This window comes from Montipora foliosa, chromosome 5, assembly GCF_036669935.1.
Source record: "Montipora foliosa isolate CH-2021 chromosome 5, ASM3666993v2, whole genome shotgun sequence".
NCBI classification, from domain to species: domain Eukaryota; kingdom Metazoa; phylum Cnidaria; class Anthozoa; order Scleractinia; family Acroporidae; genus Montipora; species Montipora foliosa.
The window spans coordinates 46,219,925-46,236,730 of NC_090873.1; the positions used below are offsets into that span (position 1 = coordinate 46,219,925).

Consider the following 16,806-nt stretch of genomic DNA (forward strand, 5'->3'; position numbering starts at 1 on the left):
TGAAGGCGAGTTTGCTCTTGAACATTGTCAATCTTACCGAGAAATGGTGTTACTTGGACAAGCAAAAGCTGGTAAATCATTGATAAAAACTAAAAATAGGAATAATAGTCCAAAGATGGAGCCCAGTGGCATGAAAGAGGTAACCATTAATTGTAATAAACTTTACACCAGCTCTACTCAGAAATCGCAAAGTTACGGATTTCCTTCGACAAATTTTGCCAAGGGATCCTGTAAAAGGCCTTTCAGAAGTCCCAAAATACAAATGTACCACACGGACACTCATCCAAGGCGCAAGCCCGTTTTTTTGTTGCGTCAGAAAACATAACTGCTCTAAAGAAATAAAATATGAAACCTAATATTACTGAACCCTTCTCTGTGTGACAGTGGGGCAAGTAAACATCTAGTTTGACATAAAAATTATGCATTACTCACACAAATTCATTTTTTGTGCTATATTAGCAACCTGGTTTAAAAAGGATACCAATGTAAAATCAAGATAACATTGACCCACACTAAAAGGGAAAGGAGAAACACACTGTATGAGAAAGGAAACAACTCAATCAAATTCAGTAGACACAGTGGCCCAATTGACAAACCGAATGTGGTTTAGCGTTGCCTGTACTCTAATAGACAATGATAATCGTCATCACAATGGTCAAAATGTCGTGGACTCAACAGGCCCACTGTGATGACAAATATAATTGTTGATCAGAGCACTGACAATGCTGAAGCACATTCGATTTGTTTTCTACCACAATATTCAACGTCAAACAAAATGTTTATTTCAGAACATGACTAGGATAGTGACACAAAGAAAGAGCAAGAATTGTCTATGACTTTCTCACATTCTGATTGGTTTATTTCCCAAATTCCCAAAATGAGCATTTCTGATTGGTTATAGCATACAATTAGTGCATGACACATTGACGTGAGCATGACGTGAGCAGTGTTGTCTAGACTCTTATCAACAATGGGAATTTTCCCAATCAGATTGCAAGATTACAAGCAATTGTGGTGAAACATAATCATGTTGAATATCCTTGAGACAGGTCTAACAAAAATAAACTCATTGACAACCTCTCTTTTTCACTGCATAAAGTCTCGAGAGCAGGTAGGATACTCTTGCCAGCGCATTGAAAAACACTAATGCTTCTTATGTACTCACCATACTTTTTCTCACTTAGTAATCATAATGTAATAGTAAATACTCTAGTGCTAAAGCATGAACTGATAATTCTTGGACATTCATAAATGGATATTCAAGAAAAGATGGAGCTGACATCAAAACTCCTTGAGCCTCACAGCCCACTGATCCAAAACTAATGACCAGTTATTTTCCACACAACATCAAAAACTGAGAAAAACCATCCAATGAGGTGGTACTGGAACAAAGAATCGCCACTTTTAAGCAGAGGCTTGTTGCCTTGAAACGTACATTGTAAATGCGAGTTTATATGTACAACTATACACGTAATAATCCTAATTTAGACTACTTTGGTTACTCTTAATAACCATCACCTGTGAACGAGGACAGTTTAGGGGAGGAAGAAGAAGGAGAAGTAGATGGAAGTCAAACTAATTTGTGAAGATATACTGGTAGCTGTCCACCTTTCAGGTCTATCTTGTCTCTCTTAACTTGATGTCCTCCTCTTCGGAATGATCCAAACGGAAGGTAATCAAGACTGTTCAATGCCATTTAAGACATTTTAACTCGTTTAGCTGCAATCTCTCTTTCAGTGCCATATTCGTAGTACTGTGGTGCTAGTTTGTAAAGCCAGGCTGGATCAATTTTCGTCACATCACGCATGTACTCCTTGGAGGTTTGTAGTACTTCATGATACACAACCCACTGCGGTGGCGTCTCAGTGTAAAGAACCGATGTGGGGTGAATATGCAAGGGATGATCATCACGCACAGTGCGATAAGACCCTGATGGATGCAGGCGAGCAGCATTAGCAAAAAACCCACTTACTATACACTGACAAATGGCATCAATATCGCGATCACATGAGATCAGAGTAACTTTGAATCGTAATAAGAGCTTTTTAAACTGCTCTCGGATTTTGACTGCATGACACAGACCCTTGTAATTCAGGAAATGTTCATGACACCACCTTGAACTCTTCTTGAACTTAACAAACGCTTGATAAACATTGAGAAGAGTAATATGGTCTCCTTCGTAGACAGAAAATTTCCTCTTGGCATTGTCTGCTGCAGTTTTCTGTTTGCTTGGACTAAGAAAGATGTTTTGAATCTGAAGCATGGCTGCAATAGATAGGATCTCTTCAGAACATCCAAACTTCCCAGATGACAGAAGCATTTTGGCAATCATTGGATCTGTTGGGAATTCTGCCATGTTTGTTCCTATAGGATCAACCAGTTTGCCATGGTCATCCAATGCGCCAAGAGCATAAAGCAACTCCAAGCCACGGATCATGCTCTGTGCAGGAGGCCGAGAGGGAAAGTTGAAGCGAAGAACATTATCAATTCCTAAGCACTTAAGCTGCAAAAGAACTGCTGTCATGTTGCATCGTTGCATTTCCGGGACAGCTGCAGGCTTCAATGCTAGGAAATCCTGCTCAGTGTACAACCTATATGTCTTTCCTGACCTCACACGACCTGCTCTGCCAGCTCGCTGCTTTGCTGAAGCCTGTGACACAGGGACTACAACCAAACTTTCAACTCCCGCTTTGGGTGAATAGGCACGGATTTTAACAAAACCACAGTCGATAACATAAACAATGCCATTTATGGTGATAGAGGCCTCTGCAATGTTTGTTGCCACCACAACTTTTCGTGTATTGTGCGGAGGTGGCTTGAAAACCAGCATTTGTTCCGTGTGTGGAAGGCCACTGTACATTGGAAGGACCTTGAGGTACTGCGAGCCCTTTGGTAAGGTCCTAGCCCTCTCAATCAACAATGAAACAGCAGACTCCACTTCATCTTGACCAGTGAGAAAAGCTAGAATATCACCCTGAGACTCTTGTTTGTGTATACCCATGACGGTGTCAACTGTTGTCTTGAGATAATCAGGAACAGGGCTAAGAGTGTAATGAATATCCACAGGATAGGACCGCCCTTTCACGGACAGTATGGCAGCAGTGTCCTTGTTTCTGTCACTGGTGATATTGGTGTTGAAAAAGTCTCGGAACATTTCAGCATCAAGTGTGGCAGAGGACACAATAATGCGCAAGTCCTTACGTTTTTTCTTGATCTTTTTCAACAGACCAATCATAATATCGGTGTGTAAAGTTCGCTCGTGAGCTTCATCTAACATGATCACACTATATTGAGACAACAGTGGATCATTCATAGTTTCTCTTAGAAGCACACCATCTGTGACGAACTTTACTCGTGTTGTCTCTGGATTATAGCAATCATCAAACCGAATGCAGTAACCCACCTCATCCCCTACAAACGCCCCTCTCTCCTCGGCTACTCTGGTTGCTACCGTAACAACAGCTACTCTCCGCGGCTGGGTGATGCAAATTCTCCATTTTTCTGATGTCCAGCCACTCTCATGCAGATATTGAGGAATCTGAGTAGACTTGCCACAGCCAGTTTCGCCTACAATGATAACAGTCTCGTATTTCTCCAACAGGTACAAGATGTTCGTTCGGTGCATGAAAATTGGTAGCCTTTGACGTTGAAGACTCATCGACAGGGAACTGTTTGGATTATAAATAGCTGCGTCAGCTGTGTCCTCGCCATTAACTGGCCGTTCAGAAGTAATACTGCTTCCAGGCTTTTCAGAATCGGGTTTCCAAAAACGAGGTTTCCACCTCTGATTGGAGGCCATTTTTTTCTATGATCAATAATCGTGCGCAAGCTCGAAATGGGAATTCTTCGTTGTAACTGCGGGCTCATATGCTGCGTGTTATCGCGCGTGTCCGAGTACCGAGTAGCAGACACAAATATGAATTTGTTGCTGGTGAGATAAGTATCTTCTCGGAAATTCGTTGCAGAAAATGGCTCCTCCTCGTAAAAGACTGACTGGTGCTAAAAAGAAGAGTAAGTTCAAAGTTTGTCTGTTTTTGTAGAGTCATAAAATGTGTTGTGATCGATTCATCTCAAAAGCGCGCAGCGTTTGGGATAGATCGATCACTGCATTCATACAGCTTTATATTAAATTATGCTGAGGATTTCCTAAGGAACTCCCAAAAGATCGCTAAACTGCAGAAATTTATGCATGCTGGCGTACTCTGTGCACTTTGACTGTACTATTATGCCCCGAGAACCAGTCAAAATTGAAAAATATGGGGCAGGAGAGATCAGGGACAAATATGAAAGGTACACTGAGTTTCAGCAGCTTTACCAGGATTGTTATTCTATTTGAGGGAGTAAGGTATGAGTTGATATGGGCAGGTTATGCTCTGACGAATACAAACCTGTTAGACAATGGAAGAGAGAACCGGAGTCATAAGACGATAAAATGTAATTACAAATATCCACATTACCAGAAGAAAATTTCTGCAAAATCTGTACATTGGTTTTCAATAATCGCATTTATTACGGCGCTATTATTGTTAAGCAAAGCATAAATTTCACAATGCAACTAAGGTTACCCAGGGTACCAGAAGAATTTTTTTCCGGGTCCGAGAGATCACCATTCGAGTTGGAGGCAATGACTGAGTGAGTCCTTGGTTTTTGCATTGACACACGAAGCATATTGCCTCGGACCTTGGAAAAAAGTTCCTCCGGCACCAAGGAAATAACTAGGTTGAAAATCACCCACATAGTTTGTTGAATTCATTCAGTTTTTCAAACCATTCAATTCTCCAAAGTCAGTTAAATTCACAGGTCTTCAATTTTCAATGTTTTTTAGTTAACATTCATGAAATAAAATAATATAATAATAAAATAGTTAACATTCATTATTCTTCAAACTAGAGTAGTAGGTTAGCGGTACAATAATTTTTTTTGCTGGTATGAATTTTCAAGATATTTTAAACTGAAGATCTAAAGAATCCCTAATTCATCAAATTTTAATTTTTGTGGCATGACTGTTTTATAATCCTGGGTTTATTATCAAACCACGGTTTTAGTAGCAAACTCTTTTATGCTTTAATAAATTATTTAGTTCTTTCTTACAAGTAGATAAAAGTAAACTGTTTGAGACAGTTAGATTGGAATGCTGATGTTTCCAGTGTTAGTCCTAATGAGGAAGAACGTTCTGTGTATTTATGCGTTCTGTTTGATCAGTAGAGTAATAAAGGCTACTCCAGCATGAATACCAGTCTTCTGTATGGTTTATCATTTGGCCCAAATTAAAGGGAAATTTATGAGCAAAATAATAATGTGAGAATTGATCCACTCTAGGAGATGTCTGGGTTGGCCTAAATAGATAAGTATTGAAGCAAACCATGGTAGATATAAAGGAGGTTATAACATAAATTATCTTGAAGAATAATGAATAATGTATTCAGCTGAGAAAATATTGCATTAGGTGGCTATACTTCCTTGGGAAATAATTTATTAGAACAAGATAAATTTACCTGATAATTTTTGACTGGGTTTCTGTCATGTTTTTAGCATGAGGGTAACATTGAGATAAAGGTGTTTTAGGATTGGTTTGAGAACCCAAGAAAAGTTTACAAATCTAAATGGATCTGATAAAATTATAATAATTTATTATTCCTGTGGAGAATGATTAGCCTTATATACAGGGTGGTTTGAAATCCATGTGGGACATCAAAAATTGATAGTTTTTAATTAGATTTATTTGTGGAACAAAAAACAATAGATTTGTTGTTAATTAAAGGATTGTTTGCATTATCGGTATGACGTCACCATTCAAAGTGGTCATTGTTTATGTACAGTGGTTCTTTTGTTAACTTGAGGTCAGGTTTGGATCCTAACACAGATACCCAAGGGGAGAGTTTTTTAAATTTGAATGCAGTAACTTTCATTTTCCTTGTCTACCAGTTCTATTCACTTTCCCACAAGTTTAGCTCTTCCACAAAATGGTGGCTATCCTTGTTTAGCATATCCTACTGTTTGAAATATAGAAATAACAAACTCACATGTCAGTTCTTTGTAATTTGCCAATGATAACTTTGTTACTGGATGACATTGCATGGTACTTCTGAGTCACAGTATAATTAATTTTGTCCCTTGGTATTTGGCAGCTGCAAATTGATAAAAACAGAAAATAAAATGTAGTAAATGTCAAGCCAGAGGCCCTTCAGGTCAAGGTTGGCACAACACCCAGTTTCAATTCATAGACGGCTGGCATGAAACATGGGTTGAGACTGTTCATTCTCTGTGCTACTCTAAGAGGCTTTTTGATCCAAGTGACACATCGGTTTCCCTTGGCTTGCATGTCACGTAAAGTACCAAAACGAGAGACTAAACAATTTCCTTCCCACATACGCGTAACAAACCCTATTTACAACTGAAGGAATTCAAAGTATTTTAATATTGTACAAATGAAACCCTAGAAATTATGGGCATTACTAAACCACGCAACAGCGAAACGAAGCACCAAAACACTATATATGACCCCACCATACATTGAATGCTAACTGACAAAAGGTTGGATTTCAGATTAAATTATTAGATTAAATTAAATTGGATGAAATTAGATTAGATTAAATTATTGCTCCTTATTCATTGAGATTAAGATTAGGATTCAGATTAAGACTGAGATTAGGAACAATAATGTTTTAGGCCTAAAACAATATTTAATCCCAAATCCAACATTTGTTGGTTAGTATTTATTCAATGCATGGTGGAGTCATACATGGTGTTTTTGTGCTTTGTTTCAATGTTTTGCTGTTTTGTTGTTTACTAATGTCCAGAAATTACCAGTAATTACAAACTAAGATATTTACTCTTAGACTACAATATTTACAGCGCACATGAGTACAGCTCACTTGAGTTCAGTTCCTACACACTTCTTCACATGTTCACTGTCCAAGACACCAGCTCCAGAATAGTTTTGTTTTCAACGTGTTCCTAATTTTCTGCCTTTGCCCAGCTTATTCTTCGTATCAAAGTTTCCTCTATTATTATTCTACAGCTTTGCTTTCTCCGCAAATGTACAGTCCTTTAGAAATGAGTTTTCCTATGAACCTTCTGGCTGTGTTGCTAAGGGTTTTTAGCAATGAATGATACTTCTATTCCAACAGTTTCTTGACCTTGCTTCCTTAATTTCTTCCTTTCAAACTTCTCCAAATGAAAAATCTTCATTAGTTTGAGAGTGTTCTGTTGACCTAGTCAAAAATTAATATTAACAATACTCACTGTCTACTGTACCTAAGCAAAATAAAAGTCAGTCTTTGTGTTCTTAACTACCTGAAAAAAACACTTCTCAAACATCTCCCCAATTAGAAGGAAACCTGTAAGAGCTTAACTTTATCACGTAAAATCCAGAAATGTACATGCTGTGTAATTCGGAGGACTGGGGAGAGAAATTTTAACGCCGTATCCCACAACCACACGCGGCCTTATTTTCGAATTTAACATTGCAGAGGAGAGGTTAGATCTCGTCGGGTCTACTTGAATGTTCATTTAGTAACAGGAAATGTGGTAGCCACAGAATGATCTGTCGAGTTTTGGCGATAGAAATACTGCAGGGAGTTTGCCTAAGGCCGCACGCGGTTGTGGGATACGGTGTTAAAATTTTTCTTCCCCGTCCTCCAAATTACGTCACCAGATCACCTGGATTAGCTGCATGCCCAATATTAATGTGAGGGTTGGCGTTATTTGTGTTTTAGAATAAATGCTTTCACAGAAAAGAATTGACTTTAAAAAAACATTTGACAGTAAAAAATTGCGACAGAACATTTCTTAAAAGCATTCAAAGATCTAAAAATCTAGAAAGCTGAGTAAAAATCGATGACGTTTCGACGTTACCGTAACATCATTATCAAGTCAAAAATGTATAAAAACTAAGTTCTATAAAGACGAACAATAAGAGATGAAAATAATTTACAAGTTAAACCAAGCGTTTCGCATGTATGGAGTCCATTTGGACGTCCAAATTAGTTTGAATTTCAATGTAAAGCATTTCAAACACTAAACAATCAACTTTGCCTGTGCACCTTCTCAGAATCTTGAAATGGCTCTCATTCAAAAGATCACTCCTACCATTTGCTTCATGTTTAACTTGTAAATTATTATTTTCATCTCTTATTGTTCGTCTCAGTATTTAGAAAACTTAGTTTTTATACATTTTTGGCTTGATAACGACGTTATGGTAATGTTGAAACGCCATCAATGTTTATTCAACTTTTTAAATTTTTTAGATCTTAGAATGCTTTTAAGAAATGTTCTGTCAGTGGCAATTTTTTATTATAAGACTCTTTACTTGGGGACTTGAATTGAGGAGCTGGGAAACTACAATAATATTAAATAAAGTTGTCTGTAATGTTGAAGTTGGGGACTTTGTGATGCTTACTAACATCATAGTGTGCACATCTAATCACATGCATTTTTACACATATCTCATCTTTATACTTGTAAACTTGAGACGTAAATTAACCCAGACCCCTTCAGGAGAGTTTAATTAGATTTTACTCTGTCTAATGCCAAACAATTTTACTCGTCAGTTGGGGGTACCCCAGGGCATCTGAGGTGTGAATTGCATCAGTGAACATTATTATAATTAATTATCAAGTTGGGTGGTTAACGTTGTAATAATATTGCGGTCCTCTATTTCCACAGATGAAAACCTTACTGAAACAAGCTCAAAAAAGAAAGAGACTCAGTTGTTACCGGTACATCCAAAATGGATTGTTCTCATCTCTGTCATTGTCCTTTTGTCTCTAGCAACTTTTTACATTTTTGGATCATTCAACGAACAGGATTCAACTTTAAGTCATAAAATGCCAAAACAGACTGTGGAAGAAAAGACACAGGCATCAGAAAAGCCAAAAAAGAAAGCTACGAAAACAAAGCCAACTGATACATTGGCAGCAATAACTAACAGTTTTGACAAAGCCATTGAAAAGGAACTTAACAAAGCACAGAGCAGTTTAGACAATGGGCAGATTGCTGATGCTTTGAAGAAGTTTGAAAACCTTGTAAATAAATATCCAAAGAGTCCACGGGCAATGTATGGAAAAGCACAGTCACTGGATAAGTTGTCAGAGCAGAGACAAAGTAATGACATTCTTCATCAATGTATAGAAACTTATGGAAGGGTCACAGACTTGCCAGATTGTCCTCTGGAGCTGAAGCGTCGAGTGATGCAGCGGCAAGCAAACAGGCTCAGCTTTCTGGGCAAAATTGGTCAGGCAGCCAATGTACTGAAGAAGTTGTTGAGCCTGTTTCCACATGACTTGAAACTTATGAATGAACTTGGTGTACAGTATCTCCTTTCAGGACGAAACAGAGATGCTGAAAATGTATACAACCAGGTATGTCTAGAGGGATTGTTTTTCAATTTGAGCTGCAAAGTACATTATACAGCATTTACAAAGTAAAAGTTTTGTACATGTGATAAAACATGACATAAATACAGGTACTTACTCTAATGCGGTATAAATTTAATAAACTAGTTAATCGACAACAAATTTTCTGTCATTGTGGAGAAGGTTTTGACACGAGATACATAGTCATTGATTAATGACACTTTTCTTTTGTTTTCCTTCCTAAACTATTGATGATTTGGATGACAATGAGAGACGTTTGATTGTATCTGGATTAAAAAAATCAGAACCTTAAAAAAGTCAATGGATTTCCAGCAGAAAAATTCCTTAGAAAACAAAGTTAATTATCCATTATCAGGGTAATAAAATTAATGGTTCTTACAACTGTACTGTAAGTCATTGGTATCAATTTAAATTGATTTTGTTTCCAGGTAATCAACTTGGATCCAAGAAATGGCTTTGCCAAGTCGCATTTGGGTTTCATTCTTAAAACTGATCACCTACGCTACAATGAAGCTATTCCCTTGCTGCGTGATGGTATCTCAAGTGGTCAGGCAGGAGCAGATGATGGTAGATTTTACTTTCATTTAGGAGATGCTCTGACACGTATTGGAAAACCTGATGAGGTGAATTTAATAATAAATAATAATAACTTCATTTGACTGTGTAGCGGACCGTATATATTATACAAGCTCTATACTGCTTTACAGTTATAAAAGTAAATTTATATCAAAACTAAAATAATATTTAATAATTTAAACAAAATTAAGTATAAACTTAAAAGATGAAAATAATTATCTAAAAGCAATTTTGAAAAGTTTTTAAACGCATTTTAAACACAGCGACCTAAGGACTTAACTTACTTTCAAAGGGCAAATCATTCCATAACTTGGGGGCAGCAAATGAGAAGGCTCTGTCTCCATAAGTTTTCAGATGTACTTTAGGCCAGAACTTCCAAAATATATTTTCCAGCAGATCTGAAACTCCTTGGTGGATTATAGTGGACTAAAAGTTGACTTACGTAGGACTTTTGTAGGAAGGTGCTCAATTTCATGGTTTAAAATGCAATATACGCAATTTTGGGGAGCAGTGGTGACATCACTCTCGTCCCACCAATGTGTCCTGTGTTCAATCCAGAGACTCGCTGTCATTATTGTTTGGGTTAAGTTTGTTGGTTCTCTACTCCACTTGGTGGTTTTTCCCTAGGTACTGCAGTTTTCCACTTTCCTCAAAAATCAACATTTGATTTGAGTTACATGTAATTTGATGTAATTTCTATGCACAGTGTTCCCAATATTAGTGCCCCATGGCACTAGTACTCTTCAGTTGACATTTAATTATAAAGCTCATTGACCCATTGAAAGAAATTTTTTTGCAATGTGATACAAAGCCTGAGAATTTAGCTTGTCATCACTTGCCTCTCGTCATTTCGTTTGTACAATCAAATAAAGGACATTTGGCTGGCTTTCTGTGCTGTTTACATCGTTCGCAAGCGCCCTGAAGGACAGGTGATGCAAAATTGAATCACAAAATAACACCTTTTTGTAGTGGCTCATTACTCGTATTTTTCCGAACCCTGCAAGGGAGAGGAAAAATACTACCGTAACACAACTCGCAAAATAGCCGCATGTATTATGTGTTAAACTATTGAATAAGATGTATAAAATTTAAACTTATCAGGCATGTAAAAAAAAGGTAAATGCTTTGTTTATGGTGGAAGTGCACTTAGCTATCAAGCTAGTTCACAGGCACCCCACTTTTAATAATGTGAAAGAAACTTAACAGAAACATCTTAAGAACCCGAACTGGCAGGAGGCACCCAGTTGGCTATTTACAAAGCATGGTGGAGTTGATTCCGGGACAACCAGAAACAAATCCAAACCAGAGGTTAGAACAGGATTTGAACCCGGGGCAACCGCATGCAAACCTATCGTCCTAACCACTGGACCATGCAGCCTCCTCCACAGTGACTCAGATTATTAACACTCGAAAATTATTACACTATTTATTGTCCAATTTCTGTGGTTGCTCAGTACAATCTTTTTACTCTAAGGACTGTTCATCTATAGGCCTACAAGGTGTACGAAGAGGCAGCAGAAAAAGGTATATTTATGTCAGCAATGCAACGGTCTCTTTACAATGCCGATACTCCACTGACAGCACGGCCCTGGTGGACCACAGAACAAACTGGGTATTTAGGAGCCATAAGGTGAAGTAGGCTATAGTCCAGTTACCAAGATACAAAAGAATTTGCCATGCCCTCAACCTGAAGCAATCCAGGAAGATTTTTTTGCCCTTTTCGTTTAGGATTCATCTCTTTCCCGCTTGTATTCATACAGTTCTTTCCAGACATTGCTAAACCAAGAAACAGTGAAACGAAACACTGAAACACCATTGTATGACCCCTACAATACATGGAATGCTAACCGACAAAGGTTGGATTTTAAGATTAAATTTTGTTTTAATTGCTCCTAATTTTAATTGAGATTAAGATTAGGATTCAGATTAACATTTAGATTACAAGCAATAATAGGCCTAAAATGATATTTCATCTCAAATCTAACCTTTTTGGGTTATTATTCGATATACATGTATGGTTGGGTCATACATGCTGTTTCGGTGTTTCATATGGCCCATATGGCCCCGCACGCGCTTTTATTGCAAAACTATTGGGAAAATCCCCATATGAGGGCCACACAGGTGCGCGAGCATGAGCCAGAAGAGGCCCTGTTAGGAACACCTACTGCTCCTTTCAATACAATTTTAGAGGATTTCGTCACTTTTAAACATCCCACCAGTTACCGTATTTTATCGGCTATAAGCCGAGCAATTTTTACACAAGTTTAGTCCGAATTGTCTTAAAATCCAAGGGCAAATGAAAAACTATATCGACTTTAAAAGAAAGACAAGTACACAAGTATTTGCAAACAGATCTTTCAGTATACAATAATTACAAGTTACTTTGATGAGGTCTGAAACCTGGCGTGAAAAGGGTCGCGGCTTATAGCCGGATATTTTTCATTTCTCCTTCAAAATCATCTCGCCAAAAATAAACATACGAAGTTTAGGGCCTCGGCTTATAGCTGGGCTCGGCTTATAGCCGATAAAATACGGTAATTATTGTTTAAAATTAGACACTTAAATAAAGTTCCTTTCCTTTTCTTGTCACCTCTCATCTGTTTACTCAGTTAAAATGTTATAGTCTCCTTATGAGTATAAAACTCAAGCATCAAAAATTCGTAACACACAATTCTTCAACAACTGCCTCTAGTAGCAGGAACTCAACTCTAGTGGTGAAAAGCAGTTAAGATTAGAAAACAAACAGATACAGTAAACTCATCGTAGAAAGAAACTCGACAAAAAACGACACTTACATTAATTTTGTTAGGAGCTGGCAAAATGAATTGGCCACTCAAAGAGAAGAAAATTGTTACAAAATACACTCGGCCCGCATGAATTGAAACTGTTAGATATGTTCTCAAAGAGAAATGACTGTGAAAAGAAGGACTGAGAACGACTGTAAATTGAACCTTAAATACCTATAAAGAAAATGAATAAATTAAGTACCAAATTTCTGCACACTAAAAACTAACAACTACATTCCTAAGGGAGAAAATATGATGGCACTAAGGAATAGGCATTTAGATCTAGATAACAAGTGTTTTGTTTTGATATTAGAAAACTTGAGGCTAACTGGAGAGTGATAAGAGATGAGGGACTGTCTGTTCTTGATCAGAAATCTGGAGGATTTATTCCAGAAGAAGAGAACCTCCGACAAAAGGGAGACTGGAAACAGTTTACTCTGTACCAACGCGGAAGAAAGAATGCAGGAGCTTGTCGTAAAACTCCACAGACATGTGCAATTATTGATACAATTGCTGATGCTGCCAGCTGTAAGAGAGGCCAGGTAATTAATGAACTACTGTTCGAAAACTATGGAATACTGTAAATCCTCTAATAAGCCCCCCTAGGTAAGAAAGTTAATAAGGCCCCCCCCCCCTTGCCAAACCCCCTCTTACTCTCCCATAACACATTTCATTTCACTAATCAAATAAGCCCCCTCTAAAAGAAGCCCTCCCCCCCCCTCCCCCCCCCAATCAAACGTGCTTGAATTAAATAAGCTCTCGGTACAATTTCAGGCAATTAAATGCACATAATCCTGTTAAAAGCCCCCTGAATTTTTCAGTTGTGTGTAAGAAACAATCTATGCTACATGTGTTATGTTATCATCAATTTCTTACAAAAATTATTTTTGGCTTTGATTTTCTGCTCAGATCAAGTATTCTGTGATGCTTCCAGGCACGCATGTTTGGCCTCATACTGGTCCTACAAACTGTCGCTTGAGACTTCACCTTGGACTTGTTATCCCACCAAAAGTGGCCATCAGAGTTGGACCGGAAACGAAGTACGTAAGAAAAATCCTAGCTCACTAGAGAAATTTCTGTTTGGGTGCTGCAAAACTTAGACAAAAGCAATACCGTGGTTAATCACAATAGACACTGACAATAAGGTACAGGTGGTGCCAAGCAAATCCATGCTGTCAGTGCTATGCAATGAAAAATGCACTTAATTATCTATCAGATGCTTTCATTTTAACCTCCGATTGTAGTGGCATATCATAGCAATTAGTATCACCCAACTAGTGCATTTTGATTGGCTACGTTACTAGAGGACTATTAGTAATAGTCCTCAAGTAGCGAAAAGCGTGACGCTTTCTTTCGTCTTATTCCCAAATAAATATTTCTTCAACTTGCATTATTTTGCTAACTTTATTATTGCCTTTTCTGTCCGACTAGTTGGGTGATACTAAAACAATAATTATTAGACCCTTCGCCCTCAAGGACACGAGTCAATAGCCCATTCGGCTTCGCCTGATGGGCTATTGACCCGTAGCCCTTGCGGGCTACGGGTCTAATTGTTAAATAATTATTTAGCAATCGCTCTTTTCACCCCTAGGATGACCTGCAACTTTCTAATACAACTGGTATAATTTCTGAAAAAAAAAAAAAAAAAAAGTTACTTGTCAGTTACGCCATTCCTTTGTGGTGCACCCCTCCCTCCCTAAGAAAAATTCGCGATCCGCCCCTGACTTGGTTCAAATTTCAAAACAACTGGTCAGACGTGACGTAGCTTGACAGGAAAACATGAATCAACAATAATGATCGTGATTCCAGTAGTTACACTATGGTGAGTGCTCAGTGGTGAAGTGAATGGGGTTCATAGTTATGTTTATTTGCAGGACATGGGAAGAAGGTAAAGCCATCGTTATTGATGACTCATTCGACCATGAAGTATGGCACAATGGCTCAAGCTTTAGACTTATCTTCATTGTGGACTTTTGGCATCCAGATTTAACTCCGCAACAAAGAGCGTCCTTAACACCGATTTAATTTGTTGTTAAGAGGAAATCGTAAAAGGCCCATCCTGGTAACAATGAGGGCTACATCCTGTGTTAAAGCTCAGAAAAAGCATAGTCAGTGGTAATTGAGGCAGGCAGAGAAAAATTTGAGATAGAACAAAAAACATGAAAAATGTCTAGATTACTGTAAAATGCAAGGAAATACATTGCAGAAAAGAAAACACCAGAGAAAAAGAAAGAGAAAGAATGTTTAAGGTAAAGGTAAAGTTAAGCGTGAGGCAACTAGGGTCCCTACGGCCGGAGCTTTTGTTTTGTCATAGCATGAAGCAACTGGGAGAATTATTACTCCCCCGTGGATGGGATGCCAATTCATCGCAGGGTTACCCCCCAGCAGTGTGTGTATCGCCAGTACTCATTTATGCACCTTGGTGAAGAGAGACTGTGGAGTAAAGCCTCTTGTCAAAGGAAACAACACAATGGCAGAGCTAGGCCTCAAACCAGTGACCATTGGAATTGGGAGACTGGCGCACTAAGCACTACTCCATGGTGCATCCCTAAGATAGAGGAGAGCATGGAAACTACTTTGAGACAAAAGTAGAAGAGTAATATTTATTATATAAACACCAGTGAAATACCAACTTGAAGTGAGCTTTCGTGCAGAAACATGATATCATCACATGTGATCTTTGCATCACATGTTATCTTCCCACATGAAAAGATCACTGTTGCTATGGTTACATATAAAAATTGCACCTTTCGATGCCTTTCATGAAATGATTTAGTATTTTATTGGTGTTCATGTAATAAATAAAAATTAAACGGCCGCTTGGAGAACAAATATTTCACTCTTTCGCAATTTTTTACATCACTCAAAGAGAAATTTCGTATCTCCACGCAGCCATGTAATATCCTCTATTTATTTCCCTAAATTTTTTATTGAATTCTTATTGAAAACTAACAGCACTTGTTAGGAAAATTCACATAACCTACAGCCAATGTTGTGACAAGATTTAACTGAACGCTACACTTCAGGGCAGTGAAGTAATTCTCCACTTGAATGCCATTGTCACTGTTGATGCCTACTTCCCTGCTTTTGTAAGGCAAGACCTTTACATTCAATTTTTATTCGCTTTTAAAGTTCATTCTTTTAAGGCGCCAATGTAGCATTAAACAATTACTAAATAAACAATTATAAATCGACTTTGAAATAAAAACTAGCACTAAGAAGTCACGACGTTTCAACCTCTCCGAGGTCATTTTCAAGTGAGTAAGTTTTCTAAATTTTTCCAAATTAGCATAAATATCTTGAAACAAGTTAAAAAATGATAAAAATGTGGCGAATGCTAAAATATGATACAATATGTAAAAAAGTGTTAAAAATATACAATGGAAAAGAATAAAATAATAAAATAATCGTAGCAAGAATTGTTCTAAACAAATACTTTATTCTTTTCCATTGTATATTTTTAACACTCTTTTACATATTGTATCACATTATTATCGTTTTTTAACTTGTTTCAACATACTTATGCTAATTTGGAAAATTTAGAAAACTTACTCACTTGAAAATGACCATGGAGAGGTCGAAATGTCGTGACTTCTTAGCGGTAGTTTTTATTTCGAAGTCGATTTCTAAGAAACTACTTATTAAAACAGTTATAATATTGCTTTATTCAATTTTGGATCAATGAAGAAGTTTTAGCCATTTTTGAATTATGTTACTGTTTAAAGTAGTTTGGTGCACTTTATCATGTTTTCCTAATATTAAATAGATTTTTATCAAGCAGTGACACAGGGTGATAAAATGGAGAAAGGATTATGACTTTTCGGACATTCTCTACTGTAAATTATGGCTGGTAATTTGGCCAGTTCAGTTGTGGTCCCAGTTAGATCGAAGAATGAGGTTTTCAAATTGAACTGAAAAAAAAAAACAAAGAATCACAGCTCACAGTATGGCCCTAGTAAACAAGGTTGGCAAGATATTTATTACAACTCTCTAACAACTTGTTTCTTAAAAATCAATGCACTTTGAAGAGAACAGCAAGTCAGACAATAACATTATTTTTGTTTGGC

The 16,806-nt window shown here is 37.5% G+C and overlaps 2 protein-coding genes across 2 annotated transcripts; one reads left to right on the plus strand and one right to left on the minus strand.

The window, feature by feature from the left end:
* Nucleotides 1–767: 767 nt before the first annotated feature.
* Nucleotides 768–3,823, minus strand: LOC138004442 (probable ATP-dependent RNA helicase DHX35). Its single transcript, XM_068850955.1, has one exon. It carries the CDS (start codon nucleotides 3,797–3,799, stop codon nucleotides 1,697–1,699), a length of 2,103 nt encoding a protein of 700 aa, XP_068707056.1. The 5' UTR covers nucleotides 3,800–3,823; the 3' UTR covers nucleotides 768–1,696.
* A 59-nt stretch (nucleotides 3,824–3,882) lies between these two features.
* On the plus strand, nucleotides 3,883–15,960 carry LOC138004444 (aspartyl/asparaginyl beta-hydroxylase-like). The gene is made up of 7 exons (XM_068850957.1): nucleotides 3,883–4,011; nucleotides 8,668–9,362; nucleotides 9,806–10,000; nucleotides 11,444–11,583; nucleotides 13,053–13,281; nucleotides 13,649–13,779; nucleotides 14,614–15,960. The coding sequence occupies exons 1-7, from the start codon at nucleotides 3,969–3,971 to the stop codon at nucleotides 14,762–14,764; spliced, it is 1,584 nt and encodes a 527-aa protein (XP_068707058.1). The 5' UTR covers nucleotides 3,883–3,968; the 3' UTR covers nucleotides 14,765–15,960.
* The last annotated feature ends 846 nt before the right edge of the window (nucleotides 15,961–16,806 follow it).